Genomic DNA, 23,046 nt, shown 5'->3' with positions numbered 1-23,046 from the left:
CGCCCTAGTGGGGAGGGAGACAAGGGTCTGGAAAAGCAAAACCCAGGAGACATGGACAAGGAGGAAGAATATTTATTTGATCACAAAATCTTGTGCATCCCCCTTTGAGGGTGTCAGCTGATTGCGAGTCTGCTAGGTCACTTCACTTTTTCTTGGGCTCCTTACAAGCCACCACGTACCGCTGGGCTACATTGAGGGGAGGGGAGTAACCGTCTGCATAGGAGGTGTCTTCAAACAGGACAGAATAATCATCCTGGGGCTGCAGCAGAGGCAGACAGGAGGGACTGGTCAGAGGGCTCCAGGCGAAACCCCCGCCCCACACCACTAAGCTTTGAGTGACAGGAACCTCTGGCTCGTGGCCCCCAGAAGCTCCTGTCCTCATATTCACTCAAGAAGTGGAGATGTGTGAACACAGTCCCTGTTACTACAGAGCTCCTTCCTCAGCAACAAAGGGCCAAGGGTAAGGGATGAAGATCAAGGAGACCACCACCTACATAAGTGGGCCGTAACTGGAGGGTGTGGTACCAGGGAGCCTGGGTAAAAGGGATCAAGGACAACCTAGAGGGCAACAGCGAGGATCCTGGAGGAAGAGGCAAGAATAGCCTTTAAACTGGCATCAGGTGACCAGGGCATCGGCAATGTGGTCAAGAGCACGAGGGAAAGCGGTTCCGCTGAGGAAAAGGCAGTGGGGCTGGAGTTAAGGGCTCCAAGACAGGCCCTGGGCATGGAGCTTCCCAACTCAGTGCAAAAATGAGGTTAGACTAGCGTATGCAACACGTCCATTCGGCTCAGGGCTTGCTAAGGCTCTGAAGCTTGGGAAGAGGAGGGTGGGTCGGCGCTGTCCCAGAGGGCAGGGCTGGAGGGCAGACTAAGCGGAAGACAGAGGGCAACTTGCAGGGCCCTCCGAGCTCAGAGAGGCTGTGAGATGAGGACAAGAGGGGAAGGAGGTGGGAAGGTGACGCCAGGAGCCATCTGGCCACCTGGCCCTGACGTTAGGGACGGCCTCTCCTGTGGGGGCTGCCTTACCCGTTGTGGGGGCGTGTGGATCAGGGCACGGTAGAAGCAGGTGGTCTGGGGATACAGGGCCAGCACAAGCTGCTCCTTCTGGAATAAAGCTTCGGGGTCCGTCTCTGGGTTGGCCTTCCACTGGGGCAGTGGGATGATCCGCCGGCGGCTCAGGGTGTGTCTCCTGGGGGTGCGGCTGAGGTCAGGTGGGGGCCCCATCCCCGCAGTTTGGCCGCCCCCAGGCTTCCACAGCCCCCATCCCCACCAGCACACTCACTCTTTGCCTTCTTCGTCAATGTCATCTACCTCGTACCTGCGGGCGGACGAAAGGAAAGGGCTGGATGCAGAAAGGGTCAGGGTCACAATCCAAGTCGGGGAGTCGTGAGGAATGGGGAGGAGGGCAGGGAGGGGAAGCAGCCCCCTGGTGCCCACAGATGCCCAGGGGTGTAGCTTTCCTCCCAGCCTGCAGATGAATGGCAGTGTAGCCCATGCGGCTGTGGTGACGGGAGAGCAGCCCACGGGGCCAGGAGACCACTCACTTGTTGGTGGCGTGGCTGTAACTGACCACCTCAGCCAGGATCCACTGCTCATCCCCGTCCACGGCTTTCACCCGGGCGGCCACCTTGTCTCCAGGTTTGGCCACGTAGTCCCCAGAAGCCGGAATGGCCCCACAGAGGGGCGGGGGTCTGAGGACGGAATTAAAATGTTCAGTCCCAGCCCCCGCCTTGCTAGCCCCTACCCTGCCCGGGGCCCGCCCTCACTTGTCACCAGGCTTCCCGATCCACAGGGGCAGGGTCATGGCTGACTGCTGCAGCAGGGTCATGAGCACCCCCCTGCGCATGGTCTTCCGAGGAGGCTCCGAGTCATTATACAGGCCCGCGATCTTGGCCGCTGTGGGAAAGAGAGAAGTGAGCTCTCAAGATATCAGAGATAGGGCGCCCACCCCAGCCCGCCCACATTGGGCCATCAGAGCTCAGCCTGCAGCGCCCTGGCCTGAGTGAGTACCAAGGGGCCGTGTGCCATCCTGCCCCTTCCTCAAGATGCCTGCAATGAGACCACCCAGACTGACAGATGAAGAGCCGCCAGGAGGGTGGATACCCTAAGGGGAAGGAGCAGGGAAGGGCAGAAGCGGGGGCTGTGGGGCAGTGGTCATGTTCTAGTTCTTGATCTGGGTACCAGGAACATTTTGTTCAGTTAGTGAAAAGTTTCAGCAAGCTGTGTGTTCACATCTGTGTTCTTTCCTATTAACATATGTTGTAGTTCAACAACAACACATTTTTAAAGACAAATGTGGACAGACCCCTGATCTCCTCGGGCATGGTTCAACACACCCAGCCACCTCATACAAACCCAGCTGGCGGTGTGACAGTTTTTGATGGGTGAGGAGGTGTGGACTGTGGGTTCACTGGGGCAAGAGAGTTGGGAAGGCCCCGGCAGCCTGAGGGATCTAGAAGCCAGCGCCTCGTGTCGGTAAACTCCATGTGGAAGGCTGGTTTCAAGATACCCAGGGTGCAGCTCTCAAAATACAGTCAGGTTCTCCTCAGAGCAAGAAATGGGAGGGGGGAGAACTCCCTGGCAGTCCAGTGGTTAGAACTCTGCGCTTTCATGGCTGAGGGTGTGGGTTTAAAAAAGAAACAGGAGGTGGCAGTAGGAAAGGGGAGGGGGTAAGTGCCCCAGACAGTAGGCAGAGCAGGGGAATCAGCGTGGTCCACAGGGAGCACTGGGGACCATCCCCATTCCCTTCCCAGCCCCGGACGATCCCACTGGACTGAAGTCACAGGCGCCCCCAAAGGGAGACTGACTGTCGCTCTCAGGAACCATCACTCCACCGGGTGGTCTCTAACTCACCAATCCGCCTCTCTTCCAATAGAGACTTGATTTCTGCAATCTTATCTAGGGCTTTCCGAAGGATGCTGAGGGTGGGGAGAAGGGAGAGAAGAGGTCTGCGTGAAGCATAAAGCACGGACTTCCTTTTCTCATTACGGCAGGCTGGCCAGCTTGGACCAAGCCTGTCGCCGGAAACCATCAACCCTAAGTGTGTACTTTTTATTCTTAAAAGCACAAAAGAACAGATGAGACGGGAGGAAGTAGTGGGACAAACTACCTAAGAGGGTTGGTAAGTGGAGGGCTCCCTTTGCCTGAGGGCATTGGGCAAATGCTGCGGAAGGGCTGTGGGGTGCTGGCAGCCTCTAACAATTGAGATTTCGGAGGACAGAAGTTAGAATTCGGGGTCTGCCCTAGTTGCACATGGAAGAGGAGACACTCTGGAGCACTGTGGGGAGTTGTCTCAGCACACAGCAGGGCTGCGGGTGGCAGGAACTTGTCCCAAGCCCCTGGAAACCCCTGCAGTTCAATTATGGGGGCTCCAGAGTGGCCGGGACCCAAGAAACCTAGCAGAAGTGCACACAAATCCTTGCTGGAAAAAGGCTTCTTCATCCCAGAGTTTGGGGCCCCCAGAGAATAGTTCAACAGCAGTGAGCAGCAATGAATCCACTTCAGGTCATTTATTCTCTGGCCCACTCCTCTAGCAAACCTTTAGTAAAAACCCATGTGTTAAGGAAGGCCTTGGTTCAGCATGAGACCCATGAGAACACAGCATAGTAGGGTCACAGAAGGTGTCCCAGAGGGTGTGACTCTTGTGGACTTGTCAGGCAAAGGCCAGAAGACTGGGCAAGGGGCAGCCTTGGCAGAGGGAACTGAGCAAATGGAAGTAGCGAGGGATGAATATCTTGCCACAGGCTCAGAGCATCGAAGCTCAGCGTGGCTGGCATCGGACACGGGGACCACTCAGCCAGAGCCACCATGGGCTTGTGAGTGAGCACTGGGACACAGCGCAACCAGGCAGAGAAGTAAAAGCCAGGAGGCCAAAGGGAACTTTGAAAGTCTGATCACTGCTTTTGGGCCTGTTGGGAGGACATCCTTTTATGTAGTTATGTCCTAAGTTACATTCTGGGAGGTACTGATGGCGTGGTTCTCAGCCTTAGCTGGAAAGCAGAATTCTCTGGGGAGCTTTTTAAAAAGAATCCTAATTGTTTTAAGGATTCTCAGCAGATGCCAAAACTAGTGGGGGGGGGGGGGTCTGATGTGAAATGGGCTATGTACATAGTCTCAAAGTATCTAAGATAGCTGTCAATTACACAATGGAAAACAGCCCTAATTTGAGGAGAAACCTGGAAGAGCCCACCTTTACCAGTGAGAATTCTGCCTTCTAATATGAAGACGGAGGACATCACTTCCAGAAGTGTAAAACCTGAATCTAATTGTGAGGAAACAGCAGACAAACCCAACTGAGGGAGATTCTACCCTGGCTTATCATTTTCAGAATGTCAAAGTCACGAAAAGCAGAGACAGCCTGGGAACCGTTCCACATTGAGAGAGACTAAAGAGACAGGAAAACTAATCCACACTAGGAAAATATTCTGTTCTTTTGCTATCAAGGTCATCTGAATAAGAGCTGTAGCTCAGTGAATAGTTTTATATCAGCGTAATATCGTAATTTTGAGAAACGTGCCATGGTTGTTTAAGAATGTCCTTTTGTAAAGCACATGCTGACTGATGTGTTTAGAGGTCCAGAGGCATCAGGCATCGTGTCTGCAACATAAAAGGTTCAGAAAAAATTTTTTGACTATACAGAGAACAATAAAAGCAAATGTGGTAAAAATATATTTACATAAGTCTGAGCATATAAAAAGTTAATACTAATGCATGAATTCCACTCTAGTTAAATCAGAACCTCTGGGTGCAGCCAGACTTGAGAACCAGTGTGTAAATGTACTCCACTGGCAGGAAAGTTTGTGAAATACTGAGTTAAAGAAATTGTTGCATAACTTGGCATAGCCTTTACCATAAAGTTTACCACTTTAATTTGCATTGTGAATCTCCAAGGAAAGGAATGTAACATTGCTGCAGTCCAGGGGGTCTGCAAAGAGTCTGACACAACTTAGCTACTGAACCACAACAAAGTTACTGAAGTTCCACTGGAGATGTCTGAGGAAACGATGTTTTAAGATCATTTACTATTACAAAAGCAGTTTTCTGGAACTGAAATTTCTGCCTCTCCGAACCAGAAAGGTCAATGAGGATGACCACCCAGCAAAGCATGGGTGTCTACCTTCTAGCAGGCAGCCTGCCAGCCTGTCAGCACCCCTCAGGGAAGGGCCACCCCAAGAGGCTTGCTTCCCCTGGGATAGTGGAGGAAAGGCCTCTTGCTGGCTGATCCTTTGAAGGGTCCTCAGAAGGGTCCTCAGCCAAGAACCCTGAGCCCTAACTTCCCTCCCCAGCCATTAGTAAGGGCCTAACCAGTGTGGGCTCTTTAAAGTAATCCAGTACTGCTGCATACCAGTTCACAGTAATTATCTGATTAGAGTGAACTTTTAAAAGGAAAAGGAGTCAAAAAATTCCTTGTGGGCTTTCTTCTGTCTTGCTGAGATAGGTGGAACTGTGCTTGCAGAGGCAGACAGAAAGCAGCTAATAAGCCAAGGGGTGTTGCACAGATGAACTGCCCGGGAGCTGCCCACTCTCTGGCCATCTACAGAAGGAGCCTAGCAGCAGGGCTGGCTGCATGGCCTCCCTCAGCCCCAGGCCCAGCGGGAGGGTGAACACAATAGACCCTAGACTCTCAGCCACATGGCTTCTCTGCCCCCAGTAACTGGTCTGTGTCTGTGTGTGACCCTGCCAGGCCTGAGGAGGGACAATACCTTCCCTCCAACTTCCCGGCGGACACATCCTGTGATGGATCAAGACGAGAGCCTTCCCCCCAGTCAGCACAGGACAGTGTCCATGCCGCAGGTGCCCACATGCAAGCGGCCAGCTGACCAGACCTCGGCGCCTGGCTCAGACAGACAGTCCAGGTGCTAAGGCATTCATTCTCTGCTCCAGGCACTAACGTTTGAGGCTGTGACCACCCAGGTCCTCACAAAGTTAAACTGGACTCTGTGTGCACTGGCTTAACTACTCATCAAACTACCTTCCTTCAGTGGAACTCTGAGCAAGGCTGTTGGTGTCTGTGGCCAAAGAGTCACGGAGGACACCATCCCTGACGCTCTGCCCTCCTGGTGCTGCATCCGGAAAAATGCCTTCTGAATCAGTGTCAGAAAATTTCTTGTTCCCAGCAGTCTGGGTGGTAGGGGGAGAATGGATACATGTATATGTACCGTTGAGTCACTCTGCTATGCACTTGAAAGAATCTCAACATTGTCAATTGGCTACACTCCAATACAAAATAAAGTTTTAAAAAAATAAATTTCGAAAAAAGAAAATATCTTGTTCCCCCCGGAATGGCTACCCGCCTCCACTGGCACATGGAAAGTGTCATCTTTGATCTGTCTCCTTTGACTCCTGCCAAAAGAGACGATTGTTAAATGAAGACAGAGGGGCTCCTTTGCATTTTCTGCAAAAGCAGGAGGAAAACTGGCCGGGAAGAGCTGTGGGCTCAGATGAAGGGAGAGCGGAGTAGGTGACGAAGTGGAGCGGGCTCCTGGGGCCTCTGCAGTTTCACGAGAGGTTGACCACAAATATCAGGAAGAAGAGCTGACAGGCACCACAGCAGCCGGGTCAGTGCCACGTGGGCACGAATACCACCATGTTTTCCCCACCCAGACAGCGGAGGTCCCTGTGGGCAGGGCTGGCGTCTTATCTGCCTCACTCGCTCTTCTGTTCCCAGCGTGGTATCTGGAGGGGAGGACTCCTTACTTAATGTTTAGTGATTGAACCTAAGAAGGTCTGAGAGTCTGAAAAAGTCAAATGGCAGCACAACTGCCAGGAACCTGCACTTCTGAAACAAGCTTTAAGTGTTAAACTCCGCAAAGTTGAGGCCAGAGAAGAGCCCACACCATCTGGCTACAGAAGCTGTCGCCTCACTCTGCCGGCAGTTAATCTGAGAAGGGTACGTCTGTCTTTTACTTTTAAATGAGTGTGAGTCACTCTGACTTATACAAGCCAAACTCCAGGCCCTCTAGTGGGAAAGGGCCCCACAATGAACCTTCCAATCCTTCCAGTTGGGAGAAGATGGGGATGGGCAAGGGCAGGCGGGAAAGCCAAGAAAGCAACACCTCCAACCAGAATCCACTGTGTCCCCCTCCCTGCCAGTCAGCCCCACCCTTTTGTCTCTGCTCCCCATCCTGACACGGGGGGCCCCAGCAGACCCCTTTGTCTAAGCTAAAACCTTGGAAAGCTTCTCGTCTCCCAACTGGTCCCCAGTTTGATCTCAGAACCTGCCCCGTGTTTCTCTGGCCCCACTGACAAGCCTCAGCTCGACTCCATCCTATCTCATGCCTGGTCTCCAAGCTAGACTTGAATCTCACCCAGTCTGTTCTGTGTGTGGCAGCCAGGTGTTCTCTCCTGCTCTTATACCATCTTTGGCTCCCTACTGCCTCCAAGATAAAGTCCGGGTGCTGGAGGCCCTCCCCACCCGCAGCCACACAGGGCTAGTTCTCACTCCCCAAATGCTCGCACCCTGCAGGAGCTCCTCACGGCCCTGGCACACTCCATCTTGTCTGCCTACCCGTCCCCAGCTCAAGTTGCTCCTCCTCCCTGAGAGGGTCCCAGATTCCAAGGCCCAGTGAGCACCTCTCTGCCAGCCCACCAACTACACTGTCCTGTAACTTTTTTTTAGGGCATCTCTCCTTTCTGGATGGCTTGCCCCTGAAGGCAGGCCCCTCACTAACCTTGTGTGTCTCTGTGGAGACTGCCCAGCACCAGGCATCACCATGGGTTATGGTCAAAACAGTTTGAAAAATACAGATATTAGTGACTTTATATGCATCACCACATTTTATGTTGACAATTTTATAGGCAGTTATTATCCCTACTTTAATAAGGGAGTAACTGAGATTTAGCTCAAGAGACCGCCGAAGGTCAAGTGGTAGGGAAAAGGCAGCGCTGGGATTTGATCTACGCCCTTCTGCCATTTATACAACACTGGGGCCGGGGAAGAGGGACGAGAGTGGGCTCTAGAGAAGCTGGGCCCTACAGGAGAGGCTGGGAGTCAGGATCTGCTTAGCCCTGGGAGGGGGGCAGGCTGGGGCCGTGGGCTCCTACAGCCTAGCACCTGGGTGAGTAGGGAGGCAACGGCAAAGCAGAGGGACAGTACTCACTTGCACTCAGCCTCTGCATCGGCTTTGGCAGTTGTATAGAGGCCACGCAGCTTTGTCCGGTAATAGGGAGAGACTGCAGAGTAAACACAGGGAGAGAGATGCATGGGAGTCTGCCATCCGTCTCCTGGGTCATCTTGGGTCACCTGGCCCGAGTGAAAACTGTCCTTCAGGCCTAGGCAGCAGTTCATTTCGGATCAGGCAGATACATGCAAAAGTCGCTTTTGAAAATGAGGACAGCCAGTCTTAGCTCACACCCACCCCGCTCCTCGCCTTTCTCTCCCAAGCCCAGCTACTCACTCTTGTTCTCGGTCTGCATCCGCTCGTGGGTCTTCTGGATGTTCACCAAGTTGTGTTCACTCCTCGAACGCTCTTCCTGCAAGGACGAGGTCGACAGGACATGAGGGGGCCCTTCATGCTGCCGTGATAACTACCCTACCGCCCTGGCCAGAGGCCCCATAAATAGGGCCCTCGTTTTGTAAATCCAACTTCCAAATCCCTAAGTTCAAAAGGTTTTTTCCCCCCGCCTAATGCAAAAGCAGTACAAAAGGCATTAAAGTTCAATCACAAGTTATACATTTAATGATGCTCCTTTATCAAAAAAGACAAAGTGATCCACAGATTCAATGCAACCCCCATTGAAATTCCAGCTGACTTCTCTGCAGAAACTGACAAGCTCATCCTCAAATTCATATGGAAATTCAACTGACCCAGAACAGCCAAAACAATCTTGAAAAAGAAAAACAAAAATAACATGGGAGAACTCACATTCCCCAACTTCAGAACTTTCTACAAAGCTGCAGTAGTTGAATGGTGTGACACTGCCATATAGATCAATGGAACAGAATTGAGAGTCTAGAAATTTACACATGTATCTATGATCAATTCATCTGGAGAAGCGGGGGTAGGGAAGGAAGCTGGTACAATTCTTCCCTATGTCAGTGATCCTAGGACCAAGGCTGCAAGTGAAGATGCTGGGAGCTAGGATGATTCCTAAGAAAGAAATTGTAACTTTACCTCTTAACCTTTTTGTCAGAATTTCTAAAAACCTGAGTGGGTAGCCATCTGGCAAAATGGAGTTAAGAGTGAATGCAGTTTTACCACATAGTTGAAACAGCCCACTAATTCAAAAATAACTGAATCATGAACAAACTATACTAAAACCTGTTCATAAATCTGGTAAATGGGCAGAGCCAATTCTGTTGCAAAGGCATAAGAAACTGCTCTGTAATTCTTACTGATCTGTTCTATAATGAAACCAATTTTACCATGATCACACTTCAGTATGTTATAACACACTGGTACTATTAGTAAGATTTAACTATGTTTTGTTAAGTAAATCATAGGCTAATACTGATACTGATGACCAAATGTATTAGGAGATTGAGTCAAAGCCTTCTGAGAATGAAATGCTGATAAAAGATGACTGGCCTGAGGAGGAACTGGATTTGACTCATCAGCTACTTTTGATGCTAAACGGTTTCATATAAATCTATCATACGGTACAGAGAGTGGAAGATGAAGGAGGAAATTGGGTAATCAAATTAGGACAAAAATATGAAAGTACATGTAATGGTTCTATAGAACAGATTTAGTTGGTTCTTTAAGTCTATCTCGACCCTACAAGGATTCCTGCAAAGGTCAGGTGTATTCATCCTGATACTATTATATCAGGTACACCTATATCTGCTATATAAATGCCATGCATGCATGCAAAGTCACTTCAGTTGTGTCCAACTCTGTGCAACCCTATGGACTGTAGCCTGCCAGGCTCCTCTGTCCATGGGGATTCTCCAGGCAAGAATGCTGGAGTGGGTTGCATGCCCTCGTCTATAAATGCTATACTAAATGTAAATGTTCAAATGATTATTTTGCTGTAACAGAGCCTAGGCCAAGGGCTAGGGAGGTGGGTGTGCAGTTAAGGTTTAATTCAGCAGGCTAGGGTTTTCAAACACTGGGCATTTCAAAACAGGGTTGGCCCTTGAACAGCTCTTGGGAAATAACCTCTAAACACACCTGAAATATTTTGCCTGATAAGAGTGTCTATGTTTACCTGGAACAAGGAGGTGGAGGCATACGGAAAGTGACTGCTGTTCGGTACAGGGCTTTTTTGAAAATCTTCTGGAATTGATGATAGTGATGGTTGCACAACACTTTGAATATTGGATTCAAATTGGACTGTACACCTTAAATGGGTGAACTGAATGTGAATATAGCTCAGTATTGCAAAATTGCTGTTACTAACCAAAAAGAACCATGAAATCCTGCACGTGACAGAAAATCCAGTAGGCACGGCCGTCATACCCCACATGCTCCTCCTCTCACCTTCAGGACATCATGGTGGTTCCGGCATGTCCAATCTCTTTGAACACAACCACCCCTGCCCCTCCGCAGTTCAGTATCACAGCCCACGACCCCCTCTAGGAGGGGAGGGCTGGGGCTTTTTACCTGGGTTTGCTTGATCAGCTGATGGAGCTCTGTGAGCAGTTCCGCAATTCGGGAATCAGCAGACACGAGGGCCATGGTATACAGGGGCGCCTGCGGGGAGGGGAGGAAAAGAGAACTTATTAGTGGCTATTGTGGGTTTAACCATTCTTCTGGTTAGGACGCTGCAGTCCTAACCTCTGGTACTTGTGAATGTGACCTTATATGGAAACAGCGTCTTTGCAGATGTAATTAAGGTATATGTTAGGATGAGATCATACTGGAAAAGGGGAGGCCTTAATCCAACATGAAGGCTTCCCTGGTAGCTTATGGGGCTTCCCCCCGTGACACAGTGGTAAAGAATCTGCCTGCCAAGGCAGGAGACATAAGAGATGTGGGTTCAATCCCTGTGTCGGGAAGATCCCCTGGAGTAGGAAATGGCAACGTGCTCCAATTTCCTTGCCTGGAAAATTCCATGGACTGAGAAGCCTAGTGGGCTACAGTCTATGGGGCCACAAAGAGTCAGACATGACTGTGTACACACATACACACAAATAATCCAATATGTCTTGTGTTCGTGTAAGAGAAGAAACAGACACACACACAGAGAATGCCAGGTGGAGAGACAGACATATACAGAGGGAAGACAGCCATCTGACAGAGGCAGAGACTGGAGTCAGGCAGCTGCAAGCTAAGGAGTGCCAAGGATTGCTGGCAACCAATGGAAACTGGGAGAGAGATATGAAACATATTCTCCTTCTGAGCCCCTAAGAAGGACCCTACCCTTGATTCTGCAACTAACAGAACTGCTTGAGTTTGGAATTCTAGCCTTCAGATCTGTGAAAGAATACATTTCTTTTGTTTGTAGTCATCCAGTTTATGGTCATTTGTTTACAGCAGCCCTAGGAAACTAATACCGTGGCAAGTGGTCCTGGAATTCTTCCCCAGCCCAGTGATGCTTGGATTCAGTATGTTCAAACAAGTCAGGAGTACTTAGTAAGTACCTTCCAAAAGCAGCACGCCATAGCCCCAGCTCCTGGATTCAAGTATTCTGGTTTACCCTCCTCCTGCCTTTTTTTTTTTTAAATTTTGCTCCCCTCAGAGTTCAGGTGGTAAAGAATCCACCTGCAATACAGGAGACCCTGGTTCGATTCCTAGGTCAGGAAGATCCGCTGGAGAAGGGATAGGCTACCCACTCCAGTATTCTTGGGCTTCCCTTGTGGCTTAACTGGGAAAGAATCCGCCTGCAACGTGGGAGACCTGGGTTTGATTCCTGGATTGGGAAGATCCCCTGGAGAAGAGAAAGGCTACCCATTCCAGTATTCTGACGTGGAGAATTCCATGGACTGTATAGTGCATGGGGTCAAAAAGAGTCAGACACAACTGAGCGACTTTCACTTTGCCCTTTTTTTAAATCTGTAAAATAAAGACTCAAATAAGACCTTATATGAAGACACTTTCCAAATCATAAAGCCCTGTTACTTTTTTTTTTTTTTTTTACTGTAGAGGGAAGAGAAATTAACTACTAAAAGTATCTGACTTAAGGTAAGATAAATGTATTCTGATGAAAATGCAACAGTAGATAATCAGGATAAAAGACAATAATAGGCGATTTTAAAAGTAAGCTACTGTTTTGCCAAGATACAACCTAAATGTCCATCAACAGATGAATGGATAAAGAAGATGTGGTGCATATATACAATGGAATACTACTCAGCCACAAAAAAGAATGAAATAATACCATTTGCAGCAATATAGATGTAACTGAAGACTATCATACTAAGTGAAATCAGTCAGAAAGAGAAAGACAAATACCATATCATTTATATGTGGAATTTAAAATATGATTCAAATGAATCTACCTATGAAACAGGAACAGAATCACGGACACAAAGAACAGACTGGCAGTTGCCAAGGGGAAGAGGACTGGAGAAGAGATGGAGTGGGCAGTTGAGGTTAGCTGATATAAGTTTTTATACATAGAATGGATGAATAACAAGGTCATACTGTGTAGCCCAGAGAGCTATATTCAATATCCTATGATTAAACCATAATGGAAAAGAATATTTTAAAAAAGAATTTCAGGAATTCCCTAGTGGTCCAGTGGTTGGGACTCTGCACTCTCACTGCTGAGAGCCTTAATTCAATCTGTGGTCAGGGGAACTATAAAATCCCACAAGTTGTATGGCACAGCCAGAAAGTAAAAACAAATTAAAAAATGATTTTAAAAATTAAGGAAAAAAGAATGTGTGTGTGTATATATATATATATATAAAAAACAACACTGAATCACTCTGTTATACAGCAGTAATCAACACAACATTGTAAATCAACTATACTTCAATAAAAAAAATTTTTTAAAGTAAGCTTTTGTAACTAGGTAAAAATGGACACATGCCTAAAGAGAAAAGGAGATGGGAAGAAAAAAGGAAAATGTTTTAGGATGTTGAAATTTTACATGATCCCCCTTCCTTCTGGGAAAGGTGGTTCAATTAATACATCTCCATATCCACAAAGATCAGCTTCACACTGAATCTCCCCCACCCCTCCTAGTAGTAAACTGAATTCCTTGTATGTAAATATTCATATCTTCTTAAAATCTCTGCTTTTGTTTATTTAAAAAGTAATATAAAAACCAGGAATACAGGAGAACTGCCTCAACTTGATCAAGGGCATCTATGAAAACCCATAGATAACAGCATACTTACTGGTGAAAGACTTAAAACTTTCCCCGCTAAGATCAGCAACAAGTCAACACTGCTCTGGAGGTTCTAGCTGGGGCAATAAAATGAAATAAAAGAACCAAGATTGGAAAGAAAAAAGTAAAACTATCTCCATCTGCAGATGACATGGCCTTGTACACAGAAAACCCTGGATACATGTTTATGTATGGCTGAGTCCCTTTGCTGTTCACGTGAAACTATGACAACATTGTTAATCAGCTATACTCCAATACAAAATAAAAAGTTAAAGAAAACCCTGAGAAACTCACTAAACAACTCTAAGAACTAGTAAGGGTTAGAGGAGAGAAGATCGCTAAGACAAAAATCAGCTGCATTTCTATACAGTGGCAATGAACAATCCGAAAATGAAATTAAGAAAAAACTCCAATTACAATAGCATCAAAAAGAATAAGGTACTCAGGAATCAATTTAATAAGAAAAGTACAGAATTTTTACTCTGGAAACTAGAAAACACTGTTTAAAAAAATTAAGATGATCTACATAAACAGACACCCATATTCATGGATCAGAAGACTTAATATTATTAAAATAGCATTACTCCCCAAATTGATCTATAGTTTCAACAAAAGCCCTATCAAAATCCTAGCTGGCTTCTTTGCAGAAATTAACAAGCTCATCCATTTTCATTTACATGAAAATCCAAGAGATCCAAAATAATCTTGAATTACAAAACATACTACAAAGTTATAGTAATCAAGACGGTATGGCACTGGCATAAAGGTAGACATAAGATCAATGGGACAAAATCAAGAAACCACCAATAAACCTATATCCATGGTCAACTGATTTTCCACAAAGTTACCAAGACAATTTAATGGGGAAACAATAGTCTTTTTTGATACATGGTGCAAGGACAACTGGATGTCCACCTGTAAAAGAATGAACGTGGGTCCTTACCTCAGACCATATACAAAAATGATCTGCTTAGACAACTGTCCTAAGATCTACAAATGGCCAACAAGCACCTGAAAAAACGCTCAGTATCATTAGCCATCAAGAAATAAAAGTCAAAACCACAGGAAAAACCAGTTCACACTCACTAGGATGGCTATAATAAAAATGAAACATAATAACAAGCGCTGCTGAGGATGTGGAGAAACTGTATGAATGGGTTCGGGTTAAGTAAAACGTGGTATTATTCATACAACAGACTATATTATTACAATAATAAGGGATGAAGTAGTGATACATGCGACAACATGGACGAACCTTGCAAACATTATGCTAAGTGAAAAAAGCCAGACACAACAAACCTCATATTATATGATTCCCTTTATAAGAAATAGCCAGAATAGGCAAGTTCACAGAAAGTTGGCTGGGGTTGGGGATGGACGGAGACAGCTGAAAAAAGCAGGGGAGTGAATGTTAATGGGTATAAGGTTTTTTTGCCCAGGTGATCAAAATGTTATAAAATTGATTGTGGTGATGACCGCACAACTTTGAATATACTAAAAACCACTGAATTGTATTTTCTTGGGCTACAAAATCACTGCAGATAGTGACTACAGCCATGAAATTAAAAGATGCTTGCTCCTTGGAAGAAAAGCTATGACAAACCTAGATGGCATATTAAAAAGCAAAGACATTACTTTACCAGCAAAGATCTGTCTAGACAAAGCTATGGTTTTTCCAGTAGCCATGTATGGATGTGAGAGTTGGACCATAAAGAAAGCTGAGTGCCAAAGAATTTAAACTTTTGAACTGCAGTGTTGGAGAAAACTCTTGAGAGTCCCTTGAACTGTATGGAGATCCAACTAGTCCATCCTAAAGGAAATCAGTCCTGAATATTCACTGGAAGGACTGAAGCTGAAGCTGAAATTCCAATACTTCGGCCACCTGATGTGAAGAACTGACTCATTTGAAGTGACCCTGATGCTGGGAAAGACTGAAGGCAGGAGGAGAAGAGGAAGACAGGATGAGAGGTTGGATGGCATCACCGACTCAATGGACATGACTTTGAGCAAGCTCCAGGAGTTGGTGACAGACAGAGAAGCCGGGCGTGCTGCAGTCCATGGGGTCGCCAAGAGTCAGATATGACTGAGCGACTGAACTGATTGAATTGTACATTTTAAATATATGCCCATCTCCATCTCTGCCAGCCCTCAGCAAACACTAATTTACCTTCTGTTTCTAGATATTTACTTATTCTGCACTTCATTTTTTTTATTGTTCAATAATATTCCATGTTTGCATATACCACATTTTGTATATCAGCTCATCAACTGATGGACGTTTGGGTTGTGTTCACTTTTTGGCCATTATGAACAATGCCGCTACAAATACTTGCAGATGTTTTCATTTTCTGGGCATGTACCAAGGAGTGCAACTGCTGGGTCATATGGTAACTCTATGTTTAAGCTTTTGAGAACTGCTGGACTGTTTCCAATGTGGGTGTGCCATTTATATCTTCATCAGCAACATAGGATGGTTCTGCTATCTCTATCAACATGTGATATTATCTGTCTTTTTGATTACAGCCATCTGAGTGGGTATGAAATGCTAACCAGTGGTTTTGCTTTGCATTTCCTTGATGGCTAATGATGTTGAACATCTTTTCATGTGTTTAAATGCCATTTCTGTATCTTCTTGAGAGAACTGCCCTTTGCCCATTTTTATTGGTTTTATAAAAGTGATTGCTGAATTGTGTCCTTTAAAGCACATGTTCTCAATTTTTATGAAGTCCAACTTAGCTGTGACACATCTTTTTTCCTCACATGTGCAGCGCTATTTTTACCACTGCAGGCCTTATATAATGCATTTTAATACAAAGAATAACATGTCCCTTAAGAAAAAGTTCTAGTTGCACTAATTAGAACCACATGAAATCAGGGCTCTAGAGTTTAAGAGATTCAAAGTGGATAAATTTGATGATGAATAGCATAAAGGTCATTGATGAGGCTACAGATGATCTGCTGAGTGAGCAAAGAGGAAGGAGGAAAGAGCCCCCCTTGAACCACAACCGAGGTGAGGGTGTTGACCAAGGATGAGTCCCGTGGGAAGATTCTGGGAAAGACTGGATCAGCATGGAAAAGGGTTACTCTCTCCTGCCACATAAACCAGAATCCTGGTCAGAACCACCTGCCTTCTACATGCCTACCCTGTGCATATTAAAATAGGGGGAAGCCCCCCAAATGGACAGGTGGGTTTTACTTTATACAAACACTGACAGCAAGCACTCCCATTCTGCTACCAGAAAAATCAGTTACCTTCTCTGATAATGTGGACACTTCAAACATCTTCTCTCCTCAGTATCTTTGCTCCTGCCCTCATACCTGACTTTGGGTCCCCTTTACTGATGTCCACGGTTCCTACTTCGCTCAGATGACAAGCCAGAGATCACGAGGTCTCTGGAAATGATCCCACCATCAAAACCATGACCTCGTGCAGCAGAGCTCCATTCCGCCTTCCCCTCAAGACAGAAGACTGTCCTTTCACTTACTGAAGACAAACCCTCCGTCATCTGTGCTCTGAACCCCATCTCCTCTTGCACCACTTGACATGTTTTTCCTACGCTTTAGGAGCAAATGAGCACACTCTGGGGAAGGGACCCATCTTAAAAATAAATGAGAGCTTCTGAACCGCATGCTCATCTCATGGACCCACCCATTCCTGGTTCCACTTCAAAATTAAAGTTGTCCAAGCATGTGCCTCTCTACTTCTTCACCCCCATTTCACTTTTCAACCCACTTTCAGCTAGCTTCATCCTCACCAGTCCAGCGAAAATGTTCTCGAGAAAAATGAATCACTTCCTACAGGTCAAAGCATTGGATCCTTTCCTGCTTTATCCGACATGATGTGTCAGCATGTGGGCACAGGTGTCCCTTCCCTCCTCCACCTCTGGCTACAGGGCCTCCCTGCTGTGTGGGTTGCCTATACCTTACCCCGGCTCCTCCTTAGTCTCCTGGGCTGATCTCCCTTCTGAACATTCTCTAAATGCTGGAGCTGGGCTTTGCTGGTGACTCAGGGATAAAGAATCTGCCTGCCAACGCAGGAGACACAGGTTTGATCCCTGATCCGGGAAGGTTCCACAAGCCATGGAGCCACAACTAAGCAACTAAGCCTGTGAGCCACAACTGCTGAGCCCACGTGCCGCAACAACTGAAGCCCGCGTGTCCTAGAGCCTGTGCTCTGCAAAGAGAGCAGCCCGCACACCTCAACTGCAGAGCAGCCTCCGCTCATTGCAACTAGAGAGAAGTCCGCACAGCAACAAAGACTCAGCACAGCCAAACACATAAATAAATAGAATCACAAATGCTGGTGCTCCTCAGGGCTCAAGCCGGGCTGCTGTCCCCTCTCACTCCTAGGTAACCTCCTCCCCGGCCCTGTCTGTGCAATGACATCTCCAAATCTTAATCTCCCTCAAAGCCGGAAAGTTTATGTGAGAGGGTGACCGATAAAACCACATGCCACAGAAAAGGACTGTCTCCATAATCAAATAGGGTGTTACTGATGACCTGGGTGGGAGGGGAGGGACTGTCAATGGGAGGGACCATGCAGGAGGGGTGTGATAGCAATGAAGACAGCAATTCCCTGCTAGCAGGGCTGTGACCCAGAGACAGGGGTGGAGGCTTGAGGAGAGGCAAGCAGACAGAAGGATTACAGGTGGAGGAAATGGAAGCATGTTGGCTGAGGGGCAGGAGAGAACAGCGTTGCATGTGAGGGGACAGGAGGGTGAAGGATGGGATCCAGTCCTGAGGCCTATCTACTGTCATCATCCGCTGACAGTCCTTCCAGTGCGTCTTATCTACAGACTCTCAAACACAGATGCCCTGTCCCATCCCACTCTACCCTCCAAAGAGCCTGAGAGGCACCTTCTTTCCCTCTTTTTCATTTTCCTTATTTGGTTTTGACTGTGCTGGGTCTTCCCTGCTGTGTGGCCTTTTCTCCAGTTGTGGCGAGCAGGGGCTACTCTCTTGTTGAGCAGCACAGGATCTAGGGGGCATGAGCTTCAGTAATTGCAGTTCCTGGGGTCTAGAGCACAGGCTCAGTAGTTCTGGCACATGGGCTTAGTCGCTCTGCAGCATGTGGGATCTTCCTGGATCAGAGATAGAACCCATGTTTCCTGTGTCTCCTGTATTGGCAGGCGGATTCTTTACCACTGAGCCACCAGGGAAGACCTACCCTTCCCCTCTTTGTCAGGGTACATTTTCCTCAACAACCAGCTAAAGACTGGTCTTGTCTGACTAACCCTAAAGCAGCCTAACTTAACTCTTATTTGACTTTTCCTGGAACCTATCTAGACCTACGGGCTTCCCTAGTGACTCAGAAGATAAAGAATCTGCCTGCAATGCAGGAGACCTGGGTTCAGTCCCTGGGCTGAGAAGATCCCCTGGAGGAGAGCATGGCAACCCGCTCCAGTATCCTTGCCTGGAGAATTTCAGGGACAGAGGAGCCTGGAGGGCTACATTCCATGGGGTTGCAAACAGCTGGGCATGACTGAGTGACTAACACTTTCACCTAGATCTATAAACCAGCTTTTCCAGCCAGTAGATGTAGGTAGATCTTTTCTTCTCCAAACAACCTAGATAGCTCCACAGGCAAGAATAGTCATCTCTGCTGTCATCAACAAGACCCTTTCATCAATAATCCCACTGATGAGTAGTGTCAGGAAATCGCCCACTCCTTGAAGCAAACACTGTTGTTTCTTGGGTAATTTTCCAGAAAGATCCCACGTATATTTAAGAAAAAAAAAAGTGCTGTCTCATAAAACCTTTTGCAATCAGTAGATGCAGAAACAGACACACGAAACTGCAGTTGAAACTGTCAGCAAACTTAAGTGGAAAAGTTGACCCACGTGGTCTGGAGGGAGGAGTAGGTCAAATACCAAGCCAGGGAGGGCCTCATCCTGCAACCAGAAGGCAGCGGTGGGAAAGGAGGGCCCCAAATTTGACGAGAGGCCTGTCTTAAGGCAGAGGAAGCCCCTACACCAACTGTTAGGACGCACTCACACTCAAAAAAACGCTGACTTGTGACTTTTTAAATGCTCTCATCTCACTTCATTTCTGTTTGATGTGAAGTAATTCTGAAGTGTAAATAAGGCAGTGCCAGGAAAAGACAGGGGACTGTATTATTAAGTTGAGCAAAGCAGTCAAAGGCACAAACAACAGAAAACGCTGACGCATCCCAAGCGTGGGGGAGTGATCACGGCCGCCACCATGTAAGGGGCGTCCCCTGCTTGTGCTCTGCCCATGAGGTAGCACCCTGCCTGGGAGAAGCACCTCATTTTATGATTTTACAATAAACTACTGCTATCTCTGGGCTTCCCAGGTGGCTCAGTGGTAAAGAATCCGCCTGCCAATGCACAAGAGATGTGGTTTGATCCCTGGGTCAGGAAGATCCCCTGGAGGAAGAAATGGCAACCCGCTCCAGGCAAATGCCTGGAGAATGCCACGGCCAGAGGAGCCTGGTGGGCAATAGTCCACAGGGTCACAAAGAGTCGGACACAACTCTGTGCCTGAGCATGCACACACTGCTATCTCCAGATCCAGTCAGCTGTGAACTTGAATTTCCCCAGAAAATACACTCTCAGTAAAGGTTCCTGTAGCTCTCCACTCGGAGAACACTAAGTTTACTTGTGCAAAACAAGTGGGAACACAGACTTGGAACCACAGCTCACCAGGGAGCTCCCAGCTGGGAGGAAACGGAATGTTCAAACTGCCTGTTATCCAAGCTCAAGGGTCCCAGTTGATCTCAGCATTAGTCTCAAACCAAGGAGCGGTTACGTAATCCCCATAAGGTTTCAGAATTCTTATGAATTTTGAGGTAAGGCCCAGGAACCCTAAACCTTCTGGGTCCTAGAACCCTCTTCTTTCCAGACTTTCTACTTCTACCCACAAGGGGAACCACTATTCTGCTACGTTCTACTAGAGACTAGTAATGCCTTTTCCAGAACTTCACAGAAATATAATCATGCCATCCATATACTTCAGTGTCTGGTTTCTTTTACTTAATGTGTTTTGAGATTCATCTGTGTTGCTGTGTGTATTAGGAGTTTGTTCCTTTCTATCGCTGAGTTGCATCAATTGTAGGAACAAACCAGTTTATTTAACCTTTTTTCTCTGAATAGCGTCTATGTCCGTTTTTGGCAATTATGAATAAAACTGCTAAGAGCAATCATATGTGAATCTTTTTAAAGACACCTGTTCCTTTTTCTTAAGTAAACATTTAGGTCTTGTAATAGTACTCTAATTTCCCTTTGGGAAACCATCCCTCATCTTGGCTCCAAGGCTGAGTATACCACCTGGGTCCACAGAAGTATTACAGTCTTCCTGCCCAGCACAACTGGTTCTGAAAGAGATACGTGACCCAAATCTGGCCAACATCAATTTCAAATTTCTTGTTGAAGCAATCTATCAAAAAAAAAAAAAAAAAAAGACCTCTTTCTGTTGACTAAGAGAGTAGCATAGAAGCCTGGAACTGATGGAGATTTTTGCCTGCATGAGGGAGAAATCAACATGGAGGAAAGCAGAGCTGAAAAGACACAGAAAATGCTGGTGACATAACCAAGGCTTCTGGATACAGCCATACCTGAAGCTGATGCACCTGGGACTCTTTAGTTAGAGTCAACAAATACTCCTTTTCTGCTTAGGCTAGTTTGGGCTACCTGAGAAGTTTGACTAAAAAGAGGTAATTCATAGGGACCAAGGCTACGAGGAAAAGCACATAGTAACTGCTAAACACCCAGTCTAAAACTGCTGTCTGACCCTCTCATAACAAACAAATGAGAACAGTCTATACTTAAACCACTCTAAAAATAATCCCATAGGACAGAGGACAATAAAAGCTTTGTCATGAGTCACAGGGAAGCAAGGCATCCAAGACTACATTCAGAACCCATACCCTCAATTTAGCCACCATCAGTAAGAATCTACATTAGTTTGTTTTGTTAGAAAATATTTATTCATTTAGCTGCATCGGGTCTTAGCTGCAGCACGCAGGATCTTCGTTGCATCATGTGGGACCCATGGACACTCTGGATGTGGCTGTGGGCTCAATAGTTGTGGTGCTTGGGCCTAATTGCCCCACACCAGGTGGGATCATAGTTCCCTGACCAGGGATCAAACACTAAGTCCCCTGCATTGCAAGGCAGATTCTTAGCCACTGGACCACCAGGGAAGTCCCTCAATTAGCTTCCTTTTTTAAATTAAGAAGACCTGATGATTTCCACCTACCCCACCCTGCACCCATACCCAATACCTACCAGGCTTTGGTGCTGAAGCTTACACAGGTGACTCTCATTTAAGCCTACATCAATGCTACAAGCCCACCTTCTTACAGCTGGGGAAGGTGCAGTTCAGTTGGGTGAAGTTATGCTAGGTAACTCAGGGAATACAAGTAGTCGAGCTGCCACTGCAAGCCTGCAAACTATAAAATCTATACTCTTCCTTCCAAGTTTTGTCACACTTCGGCATATTCCATAGCAAAAAGAGATCAACTGCATCAAATACTGCTACAGGTCTGAGAACTAAACACTGGATTTGGCGACCCAGAGATGACTGGTGGCTTTGACAAGGCGCTGTTTCAGTGGAAGAGTGGGGGTCCAGGCCCGACTGGAGTGGGTTAGGAGGAGAAAAAGTGCTGGTGAGTACAGACCGAAATTTTGGCTGCAAACAAGGGCAGAGAAACGAGGCGCCAGGAGAAATATGAATGAAGAATGAGGTGGTTTGGTTAAGATGGGCACATCATGAGCAAATAACAAACGCTACCAAGGTTCGGGGCCCATCCTCTGCCCTCGTCTTCTCGCACCTGGGCTGGGTACCCCACCTCCCAGGGCCACCCCGCCAAGTTCCACGTGCGGCGGCTTTCCACTCGTGCAGGGCTGGAGGGCGCACGCACGCGCAGACGGTACAGACGGTGGCCACCAGCCCTCCTTCCCGGCGCCCCGCCTTTCTCCACCAAGGCGCGTGCGCGCCGCCCCTCAAGCGCCGTCTCAGCGAGGCTGGGGCATGGGGACCCCCGGCCCTCCGCTCCCGCCATCCTCCGGGCGGGGGTGTGCGGCGGAAGGGGGGTGTCCCAGACCGCGACCCATACCTACCTACAGAGCCACGGGTGGAACAAGCACGTCGCGCTGGAAACTGCGACGGCGGGAGCAAGCGCGCGGTCCCTCGAATGCTCTTCAGAGTCTGCAGATGACAACGCCCTTTACGTTCGAAGATTCGCGGCAGGACGAGACCCACACAGCCTTTTTCCCTTTTATGAGCTTAGTCGCAGAGCGGAGGACCCCTTTACGCATGCGCCGTCATCCTTTGTGACGTGCCGCGCTACCCTTTGGGAAATGTAGTTTTCACTTTGACACACTGCTCCCGGCTTTTCGGCCGAACCTTATTTTACCTTTGTGTGTTTTCTATATCCTCTCCCATTCCCCAAAGCCTCTATAAATCAATAATACTTTTTTTTTTAAGCGAGAAGATTATTGATTGAAGGGAGAGCAGTTGGCGTATGAGAATTCTCTGGACTTTCTGCCTCAATTTTTTCTGGAAACGTAAAACTGCTAGAAAAATAAAGTTTATTTTTTTAATTTTAAAAAATAAATAGAAGCAAGCATACCTGTAGACCTAGAAATCATGCTTTTAGGGGATATTTCCAGGAATGTACTACAGTTCTGGGAGCAAGTATTTAACTATGATGGTTTACATCCTAGTATCTTTTAATTTCTTACATGTACGTGCGTGCTAAGTCGCTTCAGTAGTATCTGACTCTGCGACCCTATGGACTGTAGCCTGCCAAGCTCCTCTGTCCATGGGATGCTCCAGGCAAGAATACTGGAGTAGGTTGCCCTTCCC

The 23,046-nt window shown here is 47.2% G+C and overlaps 1 protein-coding gene across 1 annotated transcript; it reads right to left on the bottom strand.

The window, feature by feature from the left end:
• Nucleotides 1-56: 56 nt before the first annotated feature.
• On the bottom strand, nucleotides 57-22,499 carry SGF29 (SAGA complex associated factor 29). The gene is made up of 10 exons (XM_061153134.1): nucleotides 22,299-22,499; nucleotides 10,545-10,634; nucleotides 8,397-8,472; nucleotides 8,100-8,172; nucleotides 2,854-2,918; nucleotides 1,767-1,896; nucleotides 1,545-1,691; nucleotides 1,283-1,318; nucleotides 1,027-1,189; nucleotides 57-259 (listed from the first exon to the last, which is right to left on the bottom strand). Exons 2-10 carry the CDS (start codon nucleotides 10,617-10,619, stop codon nucleotides 143-145), a joined length of 882 nt encoding a protein of 293 aa, XP_061009117.1. The 5' UTR covers nucleotides 10,620-10,634; nucleotides 22,299-22,499; the 3' UTR covers nucleotides 57-142.
• Between the last annotated feature and the right edge of the window lie 547 nt (nucleotides 22,500-23,046).

Source organism: Dama dama, chromosome 10, assembly GCF_033118175.1.
Source record: "Dama dama isolate Ldn47 chromosome 10, ASM3311817v1, whole genome shotgun sequence".
Classification (NCBI taxonomy): domain Eukaryota; kingdom Metazoa; phylum Chordata; class Mammalia; order Artiodactyla; family Cervidae; genus Dama; species Dama dama.
This window is presented reverse-complemented; position numbering and strand designations above follow the sequence as displayed.